This window comes from Gamsiella multidivaricata (assembly GCF_025024155.1).
Source record: "Gamsiella multidivaricata strain RSA 2152 chromosome Unknown BC939scaffold_45, whole genome shotgun sequence".
Classification (NCBI taxonomy): domain Eukaryota; kingdom Fungi; phylum Mortierellomycota; class Mortierellomycetes; order Mortierellales; family Mortierellaceae; genus Gamsiella; species Gamsiella multidivaricata.
This window is the reverse complement of record NW_026251753.1, coordinates 129349-151671: the sequence shown is the minus strand read 5'-3', so window position 1 is coordinate 151671 and position 22323 is coordinate 129349. Positions and strand designations below refer to the sequence as shown.

The 22323-nt window shown below is 47.5% G+C and overlaps 7 protein-coding genes across 7 annotated transcripts; 2 read left to right on the top strand and 5 right to left on the bottom strand.

Annotated features, from left to right (window-relative positions):
- Positions 1–460: 460 nt before the first annotated feature.
- On the bottom strand, positions 461–2591 carry BC939DRAFT_398745 (protein-tyrosine phosphatase-like protein; the record flags this gene model as incomplete). Its single annotated transcript, XM_051552439.1, has 4 exons — positions 461–1483; positions 1596–1903; positions 1985–2026; positions 2231–2591. The coding sequence occupies 4 exons, from the start codon at positions 2589–2591 to the stop codon at positions 461–463; spliced, it is 1734 nt and encodes a 577-aa protein (XP_051410799.1).
- A 2481-nt stretch (positions 2592–5072) lies between these two features.
- On the bottom strand, positions 5073–6275 carry BC939DRAFT_478349 (uncharacterized protein; the record flags this gene model as incomplete). The annotated part of the gene is made up of 1 exon (XM_051558755.1): positions 5073–6275. The coding sequence occupies one exon, from the start codon at positions 6273–6275 to the stop codon at positions 5073–5075; it is 1203 nt and encodes a 400-aa protein (XP_051410798.1).
- Positions 6276–8991: 2716 nt separating this feature from the next.
- On the top strand, positions 8992–10291 carry BC939DRAFT_398694 (peptidase S8/S53 domain-containing protein; the record flags this gene model as incomplete). Its single annotated transcript, XM_051552438.1, has 3 exons — positions 8992–9125; positions 9213–9491; positions 9574–10291. 3 exons carry the CDS (start codon positions 8992–8994, stop codon positions 10289–10291), a joined length of 1131 nt encoding a protein of 376 aa, XP_051410797.1.
- Positions 10292–13010: 2719 nt separating this feature from the next.
- Positions 13011–13835, top strand: BC939DRAFT_455811 (uncharacterized protein). Its single transcript, XM_051556244.1, has 2 exons — positions 13011–13430; positions 13536–13835. Exons 1-2 carry the CDS (start codon positions 13071–13073, stop codon positions 13623–13625), a joined length of 450 nt encoding a protein of 149 aa, XP_051410796.1. The 5' UTR covers positions 13011–13070; the 3' UTR covers positions 13626–13835.
- Positions 13836–15152: 1317 nt separating this feature from the next.
- Positions 15153–17945, bottom strand: BC939DRAFT_455810 (Dymeclin). Its single transcript, XM_051556243.1, has 10 exons — positions 17721–17945; positions 17501–17638; positions 17149–17405; positions 16975–17047; positions 16772–16874; positions 16550–16681; positions 16327–16440; positions 16067–16237; positions 15517–15960; positions 15153–15406 (listed from the first exon to the last, which is right to left on the bottom strand). The coding sequence occupies exons 1-10, from the start codon at positions 17900–17902 to the stop codon at positions 15344–15346; spliced, it is 1677 nt and encodes a 558-aa protein (XP_051410795.1). The 5' UTR covers positions 17903–17945; the 3' UTR covers positions 15153–15343.
- Positions 17946–18462: 517 nt separating this feature from the next.
- BC939DRAFT_207912 (uncharacterized protein) lies at positions 18463–19665 on the bottom strand. The gene is made up of 2 exons (XM_051550670.1): positions 18806–19665; positions 18463–18738 (listed from the first exon to the last, which is right to left on the bottom strand). Exons 1-2 carry the CDS (start codon positions 19416–19418, stop codon positions 18521–18523), a joined length of 831 nt encoding a protein of 276 aa, XP_051410794.1. The 5' UTR covers positions 19419–19665; the 3' UTR covers positions 18463–18520.
- Positions 19659–22310, bottom strand: BC939DRAFT_455807 (triose-phosphate transporter family-domain-containing protein). Its single transcript, XM_051556242.1, has 6 exons — positions 21459–22310; positions 21161–21346; positions 20974–21062; positions 20706–20859; positions 20267–20612; positions 19659–20178 (listed from the first exon to the last, which is right to left on the bottom strand). The coding sequence occupies exons 1-6, from the start codon at positions 22160–22162 to the stop codon at positions 19723–19725; spliced, it is 1935 nt and encodes a 644-aa protein (XP_051410793.1). The 5' UTR covers positions 22163–22310; the 3' UTR covers positions 19659–19722.
- Between the last annotated feature and the right edge of the window lie 13 nt (positions 22311–22323).

The following is a 22323-nucleotide window of genomic DNA, read 5'->3' as shown; positions in this document are numbered from 1 at the left end:
TTTAAGAGGAAACGCCTGAGATCGGAGCCAGGTAAGATTGATGCCTGTGAAGACAACGCCGTGTTCCGTTTTACAGAAAGCCGGGGTCTGGATGATGAGGATATTGAGGGCGATGAAAGCGAGATAGGATGTGGATGACAATGAAAAAATGACTGTGGGGAGTAACACTCGAGGTTGGTACAAGCCAAACCGGTGTCTGTAAAAGCCATGGCGTGCTCGCTGTGCAAAAAGTTAAATCTGGAGCGAAATCGAAGGATGGTGACGATGAAGGGATGGCTAAACATTGTAGCGGATGAAGATCCCTCTCACAGCAAACTGTAGAAAAACATTGTAATACCCTGCTCCATTGATATGGAGGTAGCATTAGCACTGGAATGCGTTTTCTTTTTCTTTTTATTTTTTTCTTTCTTTTTCAGATTCAATCTGACTATCGTTGGAGGGCTATACATGATAAGACTGGTCAAGCAAAGAACGAAAACTCTTTGTTTGTTGTTGTTGCAGGGGCGATTCCTCTCGAGAGTGCCGGCTGTGTGATTGAGATTCTTCTAGGGAACGACAAAGAGGGCGTCTGTGGAACAAGGCCCTTCCTGGGCAGACTCAACTGCAGTCGATTATTGTTCCTTGTCAATGGGACCGCCAGGCGCCAAAGGATGGCCTCGTAACAGAACACGAACTGACGTAGACACTGGACCATAGAAAGCCGCTGTTCCCTCAGTCTGTTCACTGAGGCAAAAATAACATCAGTCTCACCCATAACGGTCTCGGGATGGGTCTTGAGATCCGCCAGGACAGAATCAATGACACAAAAGGCGCCTGTTCTGCCGCATCCTGCAGAGCAGTGAACCATCATTGGGCCTGCCGATGCTGGGACACCGTGGTCATTCGCGAGCTGGATCACTTTGAGGACGTCCATGGGCGTGTCCGGGACACCAAAGTCTGGCCAGCCAGTGTATTGGATTTGAGTAATAACCCGCACCGAGTCCTCAGAGCGATGTAAATGGCGCAATTGCATGTGTCGAACGAGAATAGAGTCGTTGTCGGGTTCGACACGGTATTCGCTGAGGAATGTAACTCTCAGAGGGCCAAGCTCCATGACTGGCTGCTCGGATGTGGGCCAATACTTATGGCACTTTACCCTTCCAGCCTCGAACTCGCGCGTGAGCATGACAATCACCCAAGACTCCTGCTCCCAGATGACTTTCCAAAAGTCTTGAAATGTTGACGGCAATGGTGCCTGGGCGCCAATGTATCTTTTTTGGCCAAATGGAGGCTCTAGAAACGAGGCGTTGATATAGTCGTCCTCTCCGTTCTCACACTCTTTAATCCGAACACGAGTGTGGTCGAAGGGCCAAACATGATTGTATCTGTTCTTTAGGCCCTTCTCCAATCCTGCGCATATGCTGAGATCCGTTGTCCTGTTAGACCGCATCTCTTGGGGTGCCGTCAGCAGGGCCAGTCTTTTCTTTTCACCAATCTCCACTTTCTATTATTCACGGATTTAAAGCATAAAGATAGAATATCATAGTTAGGAAGATTGCGCTGCGTCCAGGGAAATGGTATATCAAGATTCCTTTCGCTAGACCTGATGCTCATACCTGAAAGTATTCGGCAAGCACTTTTTTGCCGCTGCGGATATCGATTGCATTCAAAAGCCAGACAGGAAGTCGATCTCGAATGCTATTCAGCGAGAAATCTGGTGGGAATCGAACAGGAACCTCCTCCGTGATATTCGTGTTTAAACCCATTGCTTGGCGGACGCTCTCAAATAGTGGATTGACGTTCGGATTTTCCATCATGGGCGTTTCACAAACAGTCGATCCGCTTTCAGTGGGCTTGATCATCATCTTGGGCAAAGATCCGAGGTGCAGACGGCTGCGAAAGGGCGAAGTGGTTTTCGGCACTGCTTCCGAGGACGAATTCGATCTTTTACTGCCCCTGGACCCTAGTTCTGGTTTTCCTGGGGTCCTGCCATCATTGGAGCAACAGCAAAGAGATGCATGCTCATGAGCAAACGCATTATATCCACCTATCGGGAAAGTCAAAAATGCATCTGTAAGTTACATTGGACCCTCGAAAATAAATGCGCATGAAGCAAACAAAGGGACGGGCAATGCAGACTGCATTATAGAATCAAATCGGCAAAAACATCGTCGTCATCCTCCCCTTGTTTAACTCTAATTTTTGCAGATCATTCTTGCAAACAAACAGAATTACACATGAATGTCCTTACCGCGGATATAACCCAATCTGGCTGAGTAACCTTCCTTGCGGAGCTTCTGAGCTATGCAGAACATGGGGGTTCCCTTGGCAGGCACGGTGCCGGTAGCATCGAAAAGTACGATATTCGCAAACTGCCTCCAGTTTGAAAACGCTTGGATTTCTCGTTGGGTAGTCAACTGCTCTGTCAACATGTCGAGCGAGTACATTGGCCTTCTCAGTAACATATTCGACACACTGACGCCCACTGCTGTTTTGATGGATGATACAACTTTACACACCGCAGGTCGCATGTCCAACAGCAGGACGGCGTTCTTGTCCCCGTTGACCTTCAAAGCCTGCTCGAGCAATTCAGAGACGGTATTTCCGCTCATCTCCTGCAAATTGAGGTCTTCGAGAGCAGGGGAGACCGGTGTCATGGATGGAAGAAGCGTAGGAGCTGAGGTCGGTGGCGATTTGAATGATGACAGTGAGGACGGAGAGTACTGGGAGCTTTGTGAATGGGGGGACCTGTGTAGAGATTCTCTACGGCTGACCACAGCGCCTTTTGGGTACGGTTCCCATGAAGGACTGGGCCCGATGTTAGTTGAACCTTGACGAAATTGTGTCACCGGCGGCATTGCTGACAGGCTATGAGTGGCAGAACAGCTGCTGTGGTTCGAGACTCCTTGAGAACGTACAGGAGAGGGTGTTGAAGCACTGGAAGAGCTCGAATGCAGTACAAAGGGTGAAATGGCTGGGGAATTGGCTGTGGCGATACGAATCTCGGGAGAGGCAGAGGTGCGAGTTTGGGTTTGTTGTTGAGGGGCAGTTCCCTGGAAAGGATCACTGGGAGTAGAATTGCGGTTGAATGAATATGTTTTGAGGTCAAACGAGAAGTATTCTGGACAGTTATGATCGGGTGCAATTAGTGGAGGCGTGGACCGTTGAAGGCGACTTGGGATGCGAGGTTGTTGGTGGGATGGTCGGTGGGATGGAAGCTTGGCTGATGGAGTATGGTGTGCTTTGCTCGAAGGTTGGGTCGGTGTGGTTTGGCGGGCGGGATCAGGATGGAAAGGATGGAGATAATGGGCAGGTGACGATGACGATATTGAGGGGGAGGACGCTGCAGCTGGCGATTGGAGAGAGGCCGTCGAGGAGGTTTCTTCTTCAGCTGAGGTGAGGAAAGCTGCGGGAGGGACTCTGGAGCTGTTTCTGTCGAAGTAGCTGCGGTTGGCGATGGCTGTAGTTGACTCAGAGGCAGAGGCAGAGGATACGGGGTGGTGGCCTACAAACGGTGCACTGCCGATGGTGTTGGTATGGGGGGGTGAGTGGGGATGGCAGTGGTGATGGTGATGTTGGTGACGAGGCTGGTGGTGGTGGCGGTGTTGGTGTTGCTGTGCAAGGACGGGTGGCGTGGGGCTCATGTCTGTGTCTAAGGGAGGGAGGGTACAGACTCAGCTCATGCTACTGGTGATTTGGGCGAAATGCGGTGTGGAAATAGAGGGCAGGCAGGGTAGGTAGTACAAAGATAACAGTGCGGCAGACAAACTCGATTGCAATGATGAGTGAATGAATGAATGAATGAGGGGAGGAAATAAAAAAAAAGTTGGAAGTGGTGGGTGAGGACCCTCTCTTTATTAAATATCAGCGTCGGCGGCAGTGCGGAGACCGCAAAGAGTAAAGAGGCAGTTGGACTCCGCTCGTGCGTCATTGCACCGGCACTTGTGGAGGCTAATTCATTCAGTCCAGCCCAATAAATGGATGGTGCCCAAGCGCAAACCTTCTTTTCTCTCTTTTTTTCCCTTTTTCTCTTTTTCCCTTGCTGTGCATGCGTTCATCCGCATCTTTCTGTCCATCCAGAAATAGTAATCCAGAGCCGGAAACCAACGCTGTGGATCCAGAGGAAACCGGACCCATCATCATCACCATCGTCATCATCGTCCAGTCCGTTTTCGGCTAGCCTAACGCGCGCAGGTCTGTGCTTTGTTGAAGTCATTTACTCGTCGCGCAAGTCCTGGTTGGAAACATGAGATAGGAGTTGGTGTTAACTGACAAACATCTGAAATTGATAGACAAGATCTTGGCAAATACTGGTCGCTATAAAATACTGGCACGTTCTTCAAAACTCGTCATCTTTTTGTCATTTGGATCAAGCTTTCTGTTGGACGGGGCACCATACGGATGCATGGCTCTATTCGCATCTCAATACTGCACACGTATTTTGCACTGATTTGGACTAAATCGCCTTAGCGTGCTTTCTGCGACCTTTTATTCATGCATCGGCCGTCATCCACTCCTTTAAAAGAAAAAAAATCTGTCCGATTGCGTTTTCCTGGAATGCTCCCTACTAGCTTCTTCTTATTGAATGCTCGCCTGTCATTTGCCGCGATGTCATCTCATCTATGTCCCTAGAATCGTATCACCTCAGCTTCGAGATAATCGGAGGCATTTGATCCGCTAGCTGGCTCCGCGCTTTCGATGCACGTTACCTTCTATCGCGGCTCACATCCGTATTTTCACATGAACTAGTCTATGTAACATTTGGAAACCTTGTTGTTCGCAATAAGCTCCACTACTGCAAGCCACGAAAGGAAATTGAGGCGCCACCAAACCTAGCAGCAATTCCTATCATTTGAAAGACGTAATAATGCATAGCTCCATGAATGGCGCGCTTCCTCTTGTACATATCCAACGAACTTCCGAGACACGGTCATAAAGCTACAAGTGCGCATTTTGGCTTCCTCCGGTGGAGTGATTCGACGGGTACCCGATATGGGATGGGACACAAGTGTGTAGAAGTGCTCAAGACATGTGCTAGAGAATTTATTGAGGGTCTGATGTCACCAACGCGTGGAGCGGGTTCATAATTTTTTTTAAGAGGACGGGATTCTGGCCCAATGGTGTCCATACCACACTACGAGGCCATCTCCGTCTACCTCAACCAACGTCGAATCTTCCTCCTCCTCCCGCCAACACTCGACCACGCTAAAGTTTGGCTTATGGCCATGTCCTGCGAATGCCACATGTGTCTGGACTGATCGTAGCTCCAGAGTAGGGAAGGAGACAAGTGCGCTCTTTTCGGTCGTTGATTCGTCAAACTCAATACTCTCCAGATGTTCGCGCATTTTTTCTGGCTCGATACAAAGGGCCATCCGCTTGAGAGGAAACAGTAGCGTGCTTGGGCTTACATCGTAACCGAGATCGAGGTTGATGCAGCCGTCCAGCTGAGGCAGGTGCTCATACTTTTTCGGTCCCGTAAGGCTTGACGTGGAGATAGTCCTGTTAAGAGTCTTGGGCCCAAATCCCACTACTGGGCTTGAGGCTTGTGCACTTGATACTGTCATAGGTGAGGATATTGTTGAAGATAATGTTGAATTCGGTGCAGGGTGCATGTCACTAGTTGGTGACGCGCAAATCGAGTCTATGGATTTGGAGTTTACTGTCGTCGCTGTTGTCATCACTGTCGCTGTAGCGGTAGCTGTCGCTATCGTTGCTTTGGAGGCCAATGGGTTGAGGGACGAGAATCTCTTGGAAGCTCTTTTTGTTCCCTTGGGCGGAGGGGTCCACGTAAGGTTGATCTTTTCAAACGGGATTGAACACTCTGAGTCGGACGACGAGGAATAGCAGCTAGCTGAGGAATCTGAGAGGCTGGCATCTGCATCCTGCATGCTGCACTGACTGTCGGCGCTACTAGAGCGACTGCCAGTGGCCTGGGATTGAGAGAGACCCGATCGGTAAAAACTTCTAGTCCGTGCTAGACGGTGCTCGGTCACCTTGTACCACCGCTGATCTTGATCAACCTCGAGCACAAGTCGCTTTTCTTGGTTGCCAAACATGGACGACATTTTGACCTTCCTGGTCATCCACTCGTGGTCGAGGACAATCGTGTACTGGATATATCCTGATTGCTGGCCAGAGATCAGGATTTCGCCTTTGAGCATGTGGGCTGACTCAGGGTATCTGGAGTGGGTAAGAGACGTGTATTCCATCGAGCTTTTCCTCAGTCCTCGGTAGATAGCGTGCCTCCCGGCGAGTGATCCCGTTGGAGGTGGCGTGAATGGTTGTGTTATGGACATGGCGGGTGAAAGAGTCGTTGTTGTAGAACTCGTCAAGGCGGTGGTGGAATGCTTTGAGGTCATAATCGTCAAGTACAAGCGTTAACAAAGATAAAATAAGGCTGGTGTTGGTTGAAGATGCTGAGCTGAAGCAGAAGGTATTGATGGGCTAGATGATTATTTAGCGCAGGACGAGTGGTGATTCTCCCAACTTTCAGAAGGGTTTGGTTGAGAAGGAGGAGAACAGGTCTTTAGATGGATAGAATGTAAGCAAGCGGGGGATGGACGAGGAGATGTATAGAAAGGGAAGGAGTGGGAAATCGGCGGTAAGGAGACTGAGTCCGGGAAGAGAGAAGGGGGACGAGAGGAGGGGGTAGAAAGGGGGGGCTATGACTGACTAGGACTGGGAAATGAAAGGTGTGAAGCGTGAAGTGAGAGGTGTGAAAGGGAATAGGAACGAACAATGAGGGTAGAAGAGATGAAAGAGAAAGAGAAAGAAGAGAACGGCAGACCAGCCAAAGAGAGATTGGGCGACAAAGAAATAATAGTCAGAGGGCATGCGTTAGGGACACATGCAACAGAGGGAGCACGAAGATATAAGAAACAGGCTTGGTTCTTCATCGGGTGCCCTGCAACGACAGACCCATAGCACACATCCATACCCAATTTGTATGAAATGAACTGAGCACTGCAAAAATAGGAGCGAGTCTTTTTTTTTAATTTCTCTTCGCACTCTCAACCCCACCTGCGGACTGCAAACACCGATCCCAGGCTACATTGGGGAACATAAAAGCAATACTCAAGAGACTCAGGTACGTATGGAGGTACCACACGCACCATCGAGTTTCCGTCAAAGCCGGAGGGGATGTGGGCACTATATAGGGAGGAAAGGAGGGAGGGGCGGACACAGTGCCGAGCTGTGCATTCTGACAAGGTGACCAGGAGAAGACATGAAGTATAGCATCGGCTATCTATATATACATCCGCGTGCATGCAACCGCATTCCTCAGCCTGCTTGGGACATGCGGTGCTTCACCAGGCTGCGTATATTATTTTGAAACTGAATCAATCACAAGCTGTTTTACTGTGAGGGATAAAAGGCCTGTCGAATAAAGACTATATGCTCTCTTATAACCTGTGAGCAGCGGCATTCTGTGGGTTGTGTCCAGAAATACGCTTACATAGACCCTACCGTATTTGCACATAATCCATTCGGCTCGACTGTGCAAAGAGCCGCTCAGCACCACGGAGAGCAGAACTTTGTGCAAGTCTAATGGTTTACAATATTTACAATAGTATATCCGCTCCACGCTATTCCACCGCCTGAGATGACTTGAGGATGGACAGGAACCATGGACCAAGCGGGGCTGTGAAGAAAGGAGAGAATGAAAGAGAGATAAAGGTTCAGGATCAGACATCTCTCCTCCTCCTGCATTGCCCCAGAGGGAACTCCAACTGCCCAACAGAAGGAAAAACAGATAAGATAAAGTACCATTGCCTATTTCACTTGCGATACCTGCAGATTATCATGGATGGACGCCTGCAGTAAACTGCAGGTACCTTCAGGACATGTGTCAGTCTCCTTAGTCGACTACTTGCGCTCTCCTTGACTGACTTGAGCGTTAACATATCTGGCAGACTCGGTGCTAGTAGGGGGATCAACGCAAGCTTCTCTTGTTGTCCATTGCTCGAGACACGAGCTTTCTAAGTATGGCACATCGCGGACACGTTTCTTTATTTTCGCTTTGGTGGCGAACCGAATGATGGTACTTCTGTAAGAGCACAGCTGCATGTCATCCATCACCTTCGTCTCAAAAATCTTGTGTCACGATCGTTTGCAGCAAGCAAGGCATCGTCAGCGAGGTCCCATCTCTGGAACGCTGGATGCGGGCAAAAATGAGCTTTCATTCTCCTTGGGAAAGGGCTAGTCGGAACTGGGAGTTGGTTCGGTGCAAATGACGATTGTCCGAAATAACTGTCCACAGCATCCGGAGAGATCGCGATCCAGGACACAAAGGGGGACTCGGTCATCCGCTTCAGGTCCTGACGCTTTCGCCGCCTGGTCACTCAAAAGTAAACGCTATACAGCTCGCTGTCCAAAAGATGTCGACGTTGACCACTCATCGCCATTCTGATTCAGATCATTCATTCGTTCGGCTCATTCATCATGAAAATTTACATACTGAAAATCGCTGTCCTTTTGTGCACCATAATTACGGGCGTAGCGACATTGCCACTCAAGAGTAAGTTTCGATTGCATGTCCGTGTCTCGGATTTTGCAGCTCACTCGAGCTATTTCTTACCCATATTCGCTTTCTATATAGCTCAGGAGAAAGATCGCTGTCCAACAGATCATATTTCAGGATGTCGATATATTGTCATGATGCACCCTACTAGAAGAGATCCCGACAACCCAGAACATCAAGGGGTTACTTCAGATATCGTTAAAATCGCATCTGCAGATACGTGTTCATTCTCCTCAATAAGCCAAACTGTTGACAACAGCAGTGGCTGCAGCAGCACTACTAAGGAAAATAAACCAACGCAGCATTCAGCATGGCTCAAATTCATCACCGAACAGACAACTGAGTTGGACTCTGGACAAAAGGTCAATTCTGCCTCGGTGGGTGATCTCGTTTGGTACTCCACCACAATGGATCCTACAACTGCAGCACGTATTCAGGAGCAACGGCACACACATCAAATCAAATATCTAATCCCGGACCTCCCTATAACGATGTATGAACGCGTTCAAAAGCATCCGCCTAGCTGGGGACTTGACAGAATCGATCAAAGGGCCGACCGGTTGGATGGCCTTTATCATTATCCAGCGAAGGCCGGACAGAATGTTACTATCTATGTAATTGACACGTAAGGTATATCCTTGCATGTAAATACTTTCTATGTTTATATTTCCAGGCTGCTATTAATCCTTTCTTTTTCTTTTTTGCGGGGTAGCGGCGTCAATATCGGTCACGAGGACTTTGGGGGACGAGCACAGCACGGACCAGCATTTATACCGGGTACCGATGATGTGTCAGACAGGAATGGACATGGTACCTTTGTGGCCGCTCTAGCCGCTGGATCGACATACGGAGTAGCCAAGGAAGCACAGATTATTTCCTTAAAGGCCCTGGACGATGCTGGCGCTGGAAGGCTTTCAAACGTTCTTGGAGCGATTGAGTGGGTTGTAAAGAGACATGTGTCGCTTGGGAATAGAGCGCGCTCCATTATAAAGTAAGACAAATGCACAGCTCTCCTGTCACATGAGCCATAGGTTATCGCGAAATCTGATATCCATCGTGTAAAACCCCTATAGTCTGTCACTAGGTGCTGAACACAACGAGCCAACAAACGCTGCGATTCAAGAAGCCATGAGACTAGGCATCCACTTTTCGATCGCTGCAGGCAACGATGGCAAGGATGCCTGCCAATTCTCCCCCGCGTCCACCCCTGGGGCTATGACAGTCGGTGCGACAAACGAGGACGATACAGTAGCCGACTATTCAAACTGGGGTCCATGTGTTGCCATTTACGCCCCAGGATCTAATATCGTCTCTGCTTGGACAGGTTCCAATTCAGCAGCACGGATCCAAAGCGGCACTTCGATGGCATCACCTCATGTTGCAGGACTTATGGCCTTACTCCTCTCAGAATCTCTAGAGGAGACCATATCGGTCAAGACGCTGTCTGACATGATCTTAAAGACCGTTACAAAGTTCCGTCTCAACGAGCAGCTAACGACGGATACGATTGCAACTTCGGCAGGAATGTCGCTCCTACCTTATCCAGCGTCGCCATCTGACGGATATCTGGGTTTCGAGGGACATTCTCAGATTTTGGAGTTCCATAGAAAGGTCCTCGCGAGGAACCTTGTTTATGTGGGTGGAGCAATGCCCAATGGAGAAAATAATGCCGATACTGAGGATCCCCCCACTACACACAGCTCGCTCGCCTCCACGAAATTTTTGCCCCGACGAGGATTGAAAAGTTTTTTGCTCGTAATCGTTTGCGCGCTTGTGTTAGCAGCATCATGAGCACCCACTTGTATTTACTTGCACATAGAAAAACCAAAAATCACCGCACCTCAAGCGTACAATATCCAATAAAGCCATTATGTATACTTTTGCACGCGCCGTTCGGCACGACTTCACCAACCATAGTTTAACCTCAGTACCTCAGTCGTAGTCGGCGCTCTTCCCTCCCCTCCTGCCTTATTGGAGATTTGTTTTTTTCAATACAAGCACACTGCCAATCAGTCGACATATTGCTTACAAAGACAGCATGTGCAGCGACGTAAACATCCTGCGCCTGGCCTTCCTTCCTCTTTCCCAAACACCTTTTCTGATCTACTGAGTATCGTCTGTCAAATGGGTTAAAATAAATCGATGGCAATATAGTCGATTATGCACGAGGCGCTTCTACGGGGATTAGCGGATAGATTAGCCCTCCATGATGCGCGTGAAATAGATACAATCTTCCGTGAATAAGCCAATATGAACGTGCGCTCACCCGGATAATTGTTATGTTTATTTTTTCTATGGAGCTGAGCGTAGACTATGCCTCGCGCCCTACGAGCAATGTGGTGCATTTAGGGGCAGAAGGATCGTACGATTGTTAAAGGTCATGAAAGACTTACATTTATCTATGCCGTATATTCTTTAAGAACACAATGAGGTGAGCCCGTGCAAATAGAGGCAGCACAACCTCCCGAACTATACGTGTTTGCAAACGGGGCTGCAGACATTTTCTCTACTTTGTTTGTTTGTTTGTTTGTGCCGCCGATGATCGAGTAGACTATAGTACGGTCGAACGAGTGGGTAAAAATTCAAGAGAGACCTTTCGCGTCCAACAGGTCTGTTTGTAACACGACGAGATGAATGCATGCAGCTCATGTCACAGCAAGAGAGTTCAGTGTATCCCGCCCGTACAAACCGGTGCAGAGAGCTCATCCCCTAGTCCTTTTGGTGAGGCCCCATGCAGCAAAAAAAAAATAAGATATGATTCCCACACACTCCACAAAACGTGTATTCCCTGAAATACGTGGAGAAATAAAATGTGTTTTCCGTATGGCTATGTTACACGCCGGGCAGGAATTCCTTCGACCGTCCAACTCGAGGCCCATATCGAGGTTGGAGATATGAAAAAAAGACTCTGTACACCACTAGGAACCAGCACCTCCTTCAAGGAGAATCACTATTCGTTCTGGTCTCTGATCCACCGATCATAACGTGCATCTACTATTCATGATTTCGACCATGATGGCGGCATGCTTGATTCTGGGCATTTGATTGCTTTGTTCTCTATTCCTTTGTAAGCATGTCCATGATGTCAAATGGCCTCAAATGGGCACATAGGGACGAGGATGGGAAGGCGACCTGCATACTTGCTGACTACACATATATTGCTGCCAATGTTGTTGTTGTTGTTGTTGTTGTTGTTGTTGTTGTTGCTGCTACTGTTGTTGTTGTTGTGTACATGCACGAAAAAGTCTTTCGGTCATGTTCAAGACCTACGGATGTGTAATACTGGATGATACTTTATAAAAAAAAAAGAGCATGCTCGTTACGTTAATGTTTACTCTCGTGAACCTTTCGGGTCTAGAAGAAAAAAAAAACGCCTCTTTGTGGTTCTTTGTTTTTCTTAAGGATGGGAGGGGAGACATGGTCGCGGTGGTACAGCATATTGTTTGCTCTACTCGCTCGCAACTCCCACTTCCCGTGTTCCAGCTTCTCTGCGCCCTATGTTTACTTATCTGTTTATTTGTGCTTGTTAGTCGTATTTATCGGCAGCAGAAATCTGAGAGCCTTTGCCCAAGTCTGCATCTCCTCCACAACATCTCTTCCTTTATTAACAAGTTAAATGAATTAATTGGCAGTGCATTGTGCCGTCCTTGCGTCTCTCCGCCTTGACTATAGCACTAGACGAACAAATTCACGACTTATAAAATTGAACCCATATAAACAATAAGCTCCTATAACTCAATTCAACTCGCTCAGTTTCGGCAACCCCCATGGCCCGTCTGGAAAGGGGAGGGGAGGGGAGGAAACTGCAACAGAACACAAAAGATCGAAGACTTGTGCTTCATTGTACAGATGATCACATCGAAATGACTGTTAGTTCATATTTCTCGTAACCGGTTTTTAGCCAACAGCCCTGAATAAATCATCCCTATTGTTGTATGGAGAGAGGGCGGTTTGGTACAACCTAGTCTGGTACAATGGAGTCGCTGTAATTTTGTGTTCGTGTTCGTAATTTTAACTGTAATTGTAGACCGCGATGTTTTGTTGTAGTGCCACTCCAATGCGCGCGCACTCTCTATCCTTCCTCTTGTTCTCGCACGTTTCGCCGCTAATGCAGACGCGACACAAAAACAACGCCTCTCTGTTTCTGCCGTGGTTCTACTCCACGTTATACGGATCTCCAAAATAGTCGGTTGTGTTTCTCTCTCTCATTCCTTGAGCCTCGCCCTTTGTTGACAAACCGTCATTCACACATGCTTTTTTCTGAGATATTCCTTGAAGCCATCCCTCGATGACAACCTTAGAATGCATCCTTGGAATGAACCATCCATCAATTCAGCCAGTCCTTTATGAGAACTCTACCGTCGCCATTGCGATCGAAGAACACAAAGATGCGCGGATCTAGAACCCTCGAACACCCTTGCCTCGCTACGAACAACCCCACTTCCTTCTCTATAAAAAGGTGCCGATGGTCTGCCCGATTTCTCTTTTTTTTATTCTTCACCACACACCAAGCCAACATCTCTCTTCTCTTCCAAGAAAAATAACCCAGCCCAACCCTCCAAGACCAACCATGAAGTTCTTCGCTGCCATCGCTGCCCTCGTCGTTGCCGCCGTCGCCAACGCCCAGTCGCCCGCCTTCACCAACTGCGCGACTGGTGCCACCGACATGACCGTCTCCGCCTTCTCGGTCTCGCCCTACCCTCTCTGCATCGGCCAGAACGTTTGCGCTTCCGTCACCGGAACCCTGAGCACCCCCGTCATTACTGGTGCCAAGCTTGCCATCACCGGCAGATACGGTGGACGCGTCGTCTACACCGACAACCAGGACCTCTGCACCGTCCTTGCTGCTTCAGGACACCCCTGCCCCGTTGCCACCTCGGTCACCAGCATCACTGCTTGCGTCTTGGTCAAGACGACCGCCCCCGCCAACGTAAGTTCAAGGAGCTGAAAGCTGGAAAATGTCTGAAAGAACGCTTACCGTCGAAGGTAACCACTGATGCCTAACATGGCTCAACCTGTTTATTTGAATCCGTAGGTCCCTGTTGCTCTCGTCATCCAGGCCACCAACGGCAACGGCAATGTTCTGTTCTGCCAGACTGCCACCGTCACCGCCAAGGTCTGCTAAGCTGCGACCGTCATCGCTCGGATCTGTTCGGCTTGAAGTGCTGCTTAGTCTTCTTTTCCGTTCTTCGAGGAGTAGATTATTGGGTTGGCTCCCGCACATTCTGAGCGCACCATAATGGCGTGTAGTGTATCTAAGAAACAACATTACATATTATACAATGGATCTTGTAGATTATCTCACTGGTGAAATAAAAAAAAAATACTTGATCTATCTTAACGGTGTACTCGCTAGCGTTTCTTCTTGAGATATCTCTTTCTCTTTTTCTTTTTTATGGACGTTTGGTATGTTATTGGTCATATCACAATGCTGTGCAGACGTCATCGCACATCATTAATCTATGTGCGTGCACTGTATATCCTACCCCGTAACTCGCCTTTATCAGCCTTTATGATTACTGTATCTTGTCAATCCCCCCATCTCCCTTCTCTGGAAAAAACGCGTTTGTTTTATGTCTTAATATCTGACGCGTCTTGAAGTATTTACTGCCCTAGAGATGTAAGTCTATGGGATGTACACATAAATGTGCACGAACATACACACATACACACACACACACACACACACACACACACACTCACACACACACACACACTCACACCTTTGCGATGCTGATGCAAGATGTACATGAGAATAAACAACAACCCCCTTAGTAGACTAGTTACCTTTTTTCTCCCTCTCTCCCTCTCTCTCTCTTCTTGCGCATTATTATTTGCTTTAGTTGGTTTTTCTTTACACGAGCTTTTTTCCCTCGCAAAAGCACAGCAATGCCCTGAATTGCGCCAAAATAAATAAATAAATAAATAAACCGAGTACATCTTCTCGTCGTCTCACTCATTGTTCACTTTAAACAAACGCTACAGAACGCGTAGGAAATGAGAACAGAAACAAAACAAAACAAAACAAAACCACACTTGAGCGTATTAATAGGCCAGCACTTTTTTTTTTTTTTTTTTTGTTTGTACCGCCCGTAGTTCACTTTGAGAAGATACGACGCGTTTCAGGAGCACTGTCCTATAACATTGTAGCGCAAGCAAATGCCGGATTGCATAACGTCTTACAACTACCCCCCATTAGATTCAGAAGAAAAATAATAATAACAATCTGTATATAAAAAACAAGTGCCTTGTGCGTTCGGACGCATTCAGTCTGTACCAACCGAAGAATCGCTACTAGGGAGAATGCATACTCACGTCTCCCTCTCCAAAAAATAAATAAAAAAATATAGCATCAATATATCGAATGAATCGAGAAAATAGTACATTGTTTGTTTGTATTTGACCCGCACTTTAGTTCCTACTCCTGATTATAACCAGAATAGATACAATCACTCAGAAACAGGTTGGGGCTACGAATCTTTTGCTTCTAAGAGTTATCTCTTCAGCATTCCTGCAAGAACACCGGATTTTTTTTTCTGTCATCTCTCGGAACATTTGCGCTACAGTTATACAGCCATCCATGTGATTGATCCTGCTGTTGCTCACCTGCGGAGGAAAAAAAAAAGAACCAGGACGCCAGTCCACTCTTGCTATTACGATACGCCCCCCTCTCCTTGAAGTTGCATACAACGCCTGTTCAAAATGATATACGCTCCATTTTTGACGTAAAATTACCAATAAAGAGAGAGAGTTTTTTTTTTTAATTATGTCATTATCATTACCATTATTGAACTGCCGTGATCCATGGGGTCTGTTTCCCATCGCGTGTTCTATCTTGATCGCTCATGGAAGGGGTGCCTGACCCCCAGTTGGCACGCCTTCGAAGGCACTCTCGTCATTCATCACCTAAAAAAGATAATGAAAATTAAACCATTGAATAAGTAAATCTGCAAAAACACAACCATGCTAAAACCAACACACAAACATATTGCGCAAAAAAAAAAAAAAAAACTCACCGTTCTATAATCATGTAAAATCTTCGCCTTCTCTTCATCCCAATACACAAACGTATTCCGGTACAACAGCGACCAGACATACGGACAAAAAAATTCGTTCGCCTGCTCTTCCTCTTCATACTCAAACTTGATGTCCGGAAACGTCTTCATCAGGTTAGGAGGCCACGTCCTGGACGCTGTCTGGATCACCTGTGCAACCTCCTCTGGTGTCGGAGCCTTGATGTTGGCCTCGGACACCTTTTGTTGAAAGTAATTGACCGCCTGCTCAATGTTTTGGATCAGATCCTTGAATTTGAGATCGTTACGGAAATATGCAAACATCTCCTGTTTGTGGAGGAGCGAATACACCAGCTGCGGGTTGGTCTTCAGCTTGTGGGTCAGGGTCGAGTTGATGATCTCCAGGACCAATACCACCATATCGCCATAAATAATCACATCAGCATTCTGTCAACAAAGTAAGAAAAAACAGAAGAAAGAAGGTGTTAGGGAGACCTTGCAGTACAATATTTCTTGAGTACATAATAGTAGAGTTGCATAAAACGCTGCCTACCTTTTCAATGTTTTCATCCAGCTGCGCGTGCTTAGTAACCAGCTTCTGGTACCTCCTCGCAACAATATCGAACAGTGTTACTAGCCGTTGTGATACGTATGGATGCATGTCCTGTAATGAATTCGACATATTGGCAAGAATTGCTAATGAATTTGTGTGAAAGTACACGTCCTGGAACGTGGCGTTAGACGAAAAAAGTGTTAGTTGAGATCCGATATCACCTCACATGTAGGCAACTTGTTCATCTCGAAAAATAGTACCTTGTGTTGTGCCAGGTTATACTGAATAGTTCTAATAATAATTGCAACAGCCAGTCCTCCAAGCGAAATCGACTTGAGTAATCTCTCGGTAAACCAGGGCTGATACGTCATTGGCTGGTGAAAAGAAGCGAAAAATGAGGCGTTAGCAACAAGGGTACTTGTGCATGCAGGGCTCCGGTCAAATAACAGCATGCTATAAAGATAACCATGGCAGGCGACTTACAATCTTTTGAATGCTTTCATTAAATACGTCGTCCTGACTGAACAGGAGCAAAATCACCAGAAGGACATAAACCTGCGAGTAATTTGTTCTGCCCTCGACGCCTTCGTAGACCATGCGGAGGATAGGAAGATACTACAAAGCAACAAAAGTAACATAAAAATCAATGACACGCCCATATATCGCATCTAGATGAACATCTGCAAATATCAAACAGCTACTCACCAAGGTTTCCGGGTCCGTCCGTGACAAAACATATGTCCTGAAGTACGTATTCTCGACGAGCAGCACATGCAGGAGTAGGCAGACCTCTTCGCAGTGAATTTGCCTAAATATTATGCGGGTGTACATTGATGAGATCAGTTTTGTCGAATGAATGCAACGCAGAAAGGACCTCCAGCACCGACAAATGATGAGCATTGGCGTACTGGCAAACAACATGAAAAATCTTGCGGAACGGAGTGAAAATGATATTGTCCTTTACATCATCAGCCATGGGACCTAGTTGAAATAAACGGTAGGAAAGTGTTGGATCACTTGCAAGCGGAATGTACGTATTAACATTTCTCAGCGCAGAAGCAAAAAAAGAAAAATATCTCTACCTCGTTCGTCGCGGATGTTTTGGATGGATCTCTTGAATGCGTCCCATTCAGGATTTCCCTTCGCCTGAGAATGGAGCAGTAGCAGGACCAAAATGCTCCTGTCCGCTATAGGATGCGCCTCTGAAGATGGCGACGATCCTGCTTTTGCAAACAAATAGCTGTAGGCATTGTATACAAGTCCTCCTGCCAATGGTGGACCTGGCCGTTGATCTGTAAAGTTCCAGAGAAGCCGCAGGGTCAATTGGTCCGCTAGTTGACTAGATCCAGAAAATGTGGACGATGATCAGTAATCAAGTTCTATATTTCGGTAGCATATATTCAATATCGCGCTTGTATAAGAGGCTGCCCTTACCTGAACTTCTCCAGCACCAAATTCAAAAAGTAGTTCTTCTCGCTCGGCTCCGATGTTGGGTGCTGTAGTTGAGTGGACGCCATTACGATTATCAGATTGAGGGCTTCCTCGTAAAATTCGTATGCGGAGGGGGATGATCTAGCCAACAGAAGGTATGGTCAGCATCTTAAGAAATTCTGGCATAGTTCGCGCTGACTCGTCTTACTTCCTACTGCCTTACCCTGCGTCCAAATTGAGGATAATGCCTATTACTCCTTGAATCAATTGCTCCGCATAGGACCGTGGATCGGAAACCAATGCCTGGTCTACCCCAAGCTTACATCCTTTAAATGAGACAACTCCCAGAGCTTCTAACTGTGCCTCAGCCGACAGATCGGATCCTTGTAAGAGAAGAGATGTCATAGCAGTTAGGGCTAAATATCCGAGAACGCTCCAACCGCACCCGTAGTAATTCACAACTAACCTTCAAAGAACGAAATCATCTCTTCAGAAGAAAGGTGGGAGATGAAATGGTTGAGAAAGATCCTCGTCAGGAACAAGGCGTTGTAGGCATGACTGGGTATATCGCTATAGATGGAAAGAAAAAAATGCTTCGCGTTAGCTGTACTATTGAGTGATCGACCTGCGGATCAAATCATATATGATATTCAGCCTACCCTTTGTAATCCCGATCTTTGATGAGCTTTATCTGCGAAAGCAATTGCAGCACCAGTGTGTTGAAGTTTTGTGTCTGCGCATTGTTAGCGCCTATTAAAGCAATGTTTCATGGTGTCAGTCCAGGCCCCAAATAGTGTCCTTATATCCTTTGCTTGATCAGAACTTGTCAATCCAAAAATTCATACCGAACTCGATCGCCATGCATGTTGTCGCCATTTCGATATCGTATGCGTCCTGGCTGTTGTAGTACAATGTGTGATGAACATTAGAACCATATCCAGCGAATCCACCCTTTGCTCCAGCATCCATGATCATCTGAAATAGGGCCTCAAATTGCTCCTGCTGCGTCCTCATACCTCGAAATTATCGTGGGAAACTTTTGTGCGCCAAGTATCGAGTACCACCCGATCGTATCAATCCTACGTAGAACCCTATTGGAACAAAGTGTCTTGATGGCTGCCTGCTGTGAAGGCCCCAGAAGAAGAATGCTATCAAAGTCTTTAACAGTGATAGGATGTTTGTGCTCAAGGGCCGGGGGTTTTGACTGTCCTGCGCTATGAATGCTCGATATAGAATTCGAGCTCGGGATGATTCCTGAAAAGGATGAGATCGAAAAGGCAGGGGATTGTAGGCCCGAGCTGAATGAACTATGATCCGGATCGTGTGGCGAATTGATAAAGTCTGGGACGAAGGTGTGAAATCCACTTATTGATCTCCTAATTGCTGTCGGTATAGCACTTGTGGGCGTATGGATGGTCGCACTCGTGGGTGTATGGATAATCGCACTCGTGTTCGTGTTCGCCACCTGGCCGGCAGAAGGCGATTCTGGTGTGGGCGCAAGTGTTAGAGCCTGACCGCCAAACTTAGATAGACGCTTGTTGGCTAGAGTCGAACCACCAGATGTCGGGGATGCTTGGACGCTGCTTAAGGCGATCGATGGGTATCCGCTGGAGTAGCGACGACTGGAATCAAGTACAGGACGTCCAGTGTAGGTATTGCTGTCGTTCACGGGCACGTCTGGAATGAAGGGGCTATGACTTGCACGAAAATCGCCACTTTCAGAGGAGTGGGGGAGGTTGTATCCTGATGCAAAGGTGGGTGTCCCTGTCCTGGAGGTTGAGGAGCTCTCTAGACGATGGAGCGGAAGTGCAGAGTGTTCCTGGGGTTGCTGATGGACCTGTGCGATGGGCGACACTGTTGCGGGGAGTGTGGATGCTGATGGAGGAGACGTTGCCCGAGCAGGGTCAGGTTTTACACTCATTCCGAGGCATCAATTGAGCGATGAAGTGCAGTCTTGTCGACAAGTTGGTGGGAAAGGAGAACAGAGAGCGTCTCGAGGGTCGAGCACGAAGGAAGTAGGCGTAGTGACACGTTTCAAGAGCATCATCTATTCTTAGGCAGCTGCTATAGTGCACACACGCGCATGTCAACGCGTATCTTGCACGCGTATTCTGCACGCGTCTTCATGATGCTGCCTTTCTTATGCTGAAGATCTATGCAAATGCCTTCAGGCTGTGTCCTGTTGCTACTACTTTCGATGATTATTATATTAATATATTGCTATTCTATGAACTATTGAGGTTAGTTGGTGAAGTACCATCTAGGTCGCGTATCAATTGACTGCGCCCCACAGTTTGCTCCGCACCGTTGGGCCCCATCAGCTCGCGGCCATAAAGGCCCTCGCTCGATCCTGCTCTTCGCCCCTCTATTTCAACATTGTTCCGCGCCTCTTCTCTAAGAGATCGATGCCCCGATCTACCTTTTGATCGTCCTGAGTGTCGTTTCCGTCGGTAATCTTGGAATGGTGCAAGGTCTACGCTTCTATCGATGCGATTCGTAGAAGAAGCACTATTCAGCTCCATAATCTCTTTAGCGGCCCTCCTTGCCCTTGACTTCAGCTCGTGCAACTTCATGTAGTGATAGAAACCGATGCCTGAGAGTGTAACAACGAGTCCCAGGATGTTGATGATTGTGAGCCGGTCATGGAAAACCAACGAAGAGATCACAATGGTAACGACCTCCTATTGAATGCAGATAGACATTTTTAGCGGCCACGCATTATCTGTGGCTCACAAACACTAACGACGGAGATAAAACAATTCAGCATACCTTAATGATTCCCAAGACCGACAATGACACGACACTAGTCCTGGCGATCAGATTGAACTCTGCCACTATCATAGTGAATGCAAAGATGCCTCCCAGGAATAACAAGCTCAAGGTGCCAAAGCTCGATCCTACTGTCGAAAAGAACTCGGACCTGAAAATGTCTCCATATCCTTCAAACATCCCTGCAACGATACAGAGACAGATTCCCATGATAGGCGAGAGAAAAAAGATGGTCGAGATTGGATTGGCCAGACTGCCCGATTTCGTATCCGTCCGCTCAAGCAGCAGCTGTGTCAAGGACCACCGCAGTCCTCCTAGAACCGACGCCAGCATCACTTGAATAAATCTAGTTTCCAAGTAATTGCGAATATTAAGACTCCTCCTTCTTGGAGTGTTTGTGAACAAAGCGAAAGTAGTCCACGCAAGGGATGACCCTTACCCGATCAGCACAAAGTCCGCCTCTGACATGACCATCATGAACAACCCAACGCAGATCACGCCGATGACTCCTGCCAAGGTCCAGGTTGGTCTCTCCAGTTTGAAAGCGAACGCGAACAGCAGCACGAATGCAAGAGACGAAGACTTGCACATGGCTATCAGCAAAAAAAAAAAAAAAAAAAAAAGGCAAGAAAAGAAAAGAAAAGAGATAAAGCCTACTGTAAGACCCTGTACTACTAGATCGCATTGTCGATAAACATAATCCTTACTATAGAAGGCGAGGGTAATCGACTTTAGGCTGTTGTTGCTCAGTCCAATATCCAGACCAGATGCCACCGCGCATGGCATGATCTTTGTTCTATGGCAAAAAAAGGTAAAGTCCATTGGTGTCAACAGAATCCTGAAAGCATCCGTCCTTTTGCAAATATCCATATAAAAAACCTGTTTCCTGCATACCCGAAATCTTTGACTGATGGTGCTGCGCTTGGCCGCAAGGAAGGGATCATTATGAGAGTAAGGGATGCAAGCACAAACTCTGCTACCATGTGGAGGCACGTTGTGAAAAGTGGGAAACGGAAGTTATAGTGGAGTGGCGAAAACAACCACTTATTGTAGAATGATAAGGATGTTGAGCATCCGTACCTAGCAAAAACGTAAAGCAGACATTAGTAACAGAAGATGGCGCGTTTGACCTCAGCATAAAAACACCCTGTGAGGCCATCAAGACCGTGAATCCTTCAAGAAGAGCTCTTACCATGCAAACACATAAAACACGTTCCAGAACATCTCTATCCTGAGCTGTCTCTTCACTATCGATTGTTCCTGCTCTGTTCGAATGGCGCCTTGCCCTAAGACAGGCACGACCGTGTGTAGCGACCTGCGTTGATTCCTCTGGCTTCCTCTCCTCGACCTTTCTCTCCGGCCCCCTATCCCGTCTCCTCCTGATTTGCCTTTACGACGTTGTCGAGAGAGATTACTACCAACATTCATCAATGGCAGGACGTCATAGTCCCCGTCATTTTGAATGTTATCCCGTTCAAAGTCAAGTCCAATGGTTGTTCCTGTGCCTGTTTCGCCGACTCGCATCCCCACGCCCATGCCCCCAACCCGTACCTTACTCGAAGACGCTAAAAGTCGCTGCCTATCTTGTTCATCGTATGCTCCGTCGCTCTCGTCCTCTGCGTCGTCGTCTGAGCTGTAGCCATCGCCACCATCGTCCTCCGAGGTGTGCTCTGAAGTATAGTACCCAGAATTGTCCCATTCGATCCCATCATCGCTGCTGGAACTATCAGAGTCCGATACGTTGTCCGAACGATGGAACCCGCGCCCACGTCCTGGGTCCTGCCCGTTCCTAACCTCCAGAATAGAAGTGCCTTGTATAGAGTTGCCATTGACATGTGTTACTGTTGTCTCGGTCGTTCTTGAGAGAGCGGATGAGCTCTCTAAGGAATCCACCATGGTGTTGATTGTGGTTGGTTTACTTTCTTCACCTGCGAGTGTTCCTCATTAGCAGGCTGAAGAGCAGGGGTGATGCTTGTGGCGACAAAGGTGCTGAGTGCTGTGTCGTAGGGATGAGCGTGAGGTAGGGTGTAAACCCTTTCGAGACGAAGGGTTTTAAA

Bases quoted from the DNA above. Each gene is read 5' to 3' on its own strand.
- BC939DRAFT_207912 (XM_051550670.1), bottom strand. From the start codon at position 19,418: ATGAGTGTAAAACCTGACCCTGCTCGGGCAACGTCTCCTCCATCAGCA. The intron at 18,739-18,805 runs GTTCATTCAGCT...AATCATCCCGAG, and splicing joins GCCACACGATCCGGATCATA to CTCGAATTCTATATCGAGCA.
- BC939DRAFT_455807 (XM_051556242.1), bottom strand. From the start codon at position 22,162: ATGGTGGATTCCTTAGAGAGCTCATCCGCTCTCTCAAGAACGACCGAG. The intron at 21,063-21,160 runs GTATGCAGGAAA...TTTTTGCCATAG, and splicing joins CCATCAGTCAAAGATTTCGG to AACAAAGATCATGCCATGCG. The intron at 20,179-20,266 runs GTATGCTGAATT...TGCATTCAATAG, and splicing joins CGGTCTTGGGAATCATTAAG to GAGGTCGTTACCATTGTGAT.
- BC939DRAFT_455811 (XM_051556244.1), top strand. From the start codon at position 13,071: ATGAAGTTCTTCGCTGCCATCGCTGCCCTCGTCGTTGCCGCCGTCGCC. The intron at 13,431-13,535 runs GTAAGTTCAAGG...TTGAATCCGTAG, and splicing joins AGACGACCGCCCCCGCCAAC to GTCCCTGTTGCTCTCGTCAT.
- BC939DRAFT_455810 (XM_051556243.1), bottom strand. From the start codon at position 17,902: ATGACATCTCTTCTCTTACAAGGATCCGATCTGTCGGCTGAGGCACAG. The intron at 16,875-16,974 runs GTACGCCAATGC...CATAATATTTAG, and splicing joins ATTTTTCATGTTGTTTGCCA to GCAAATTCACTGCGAAGAGG. The intron at 15,407-15,516 runs GTGAGTTTTTTT...TATCTTTTTTAG, and splicing joins TTTTACATGATTATAGAACG to GTGATGAATGACGAGAGTGC.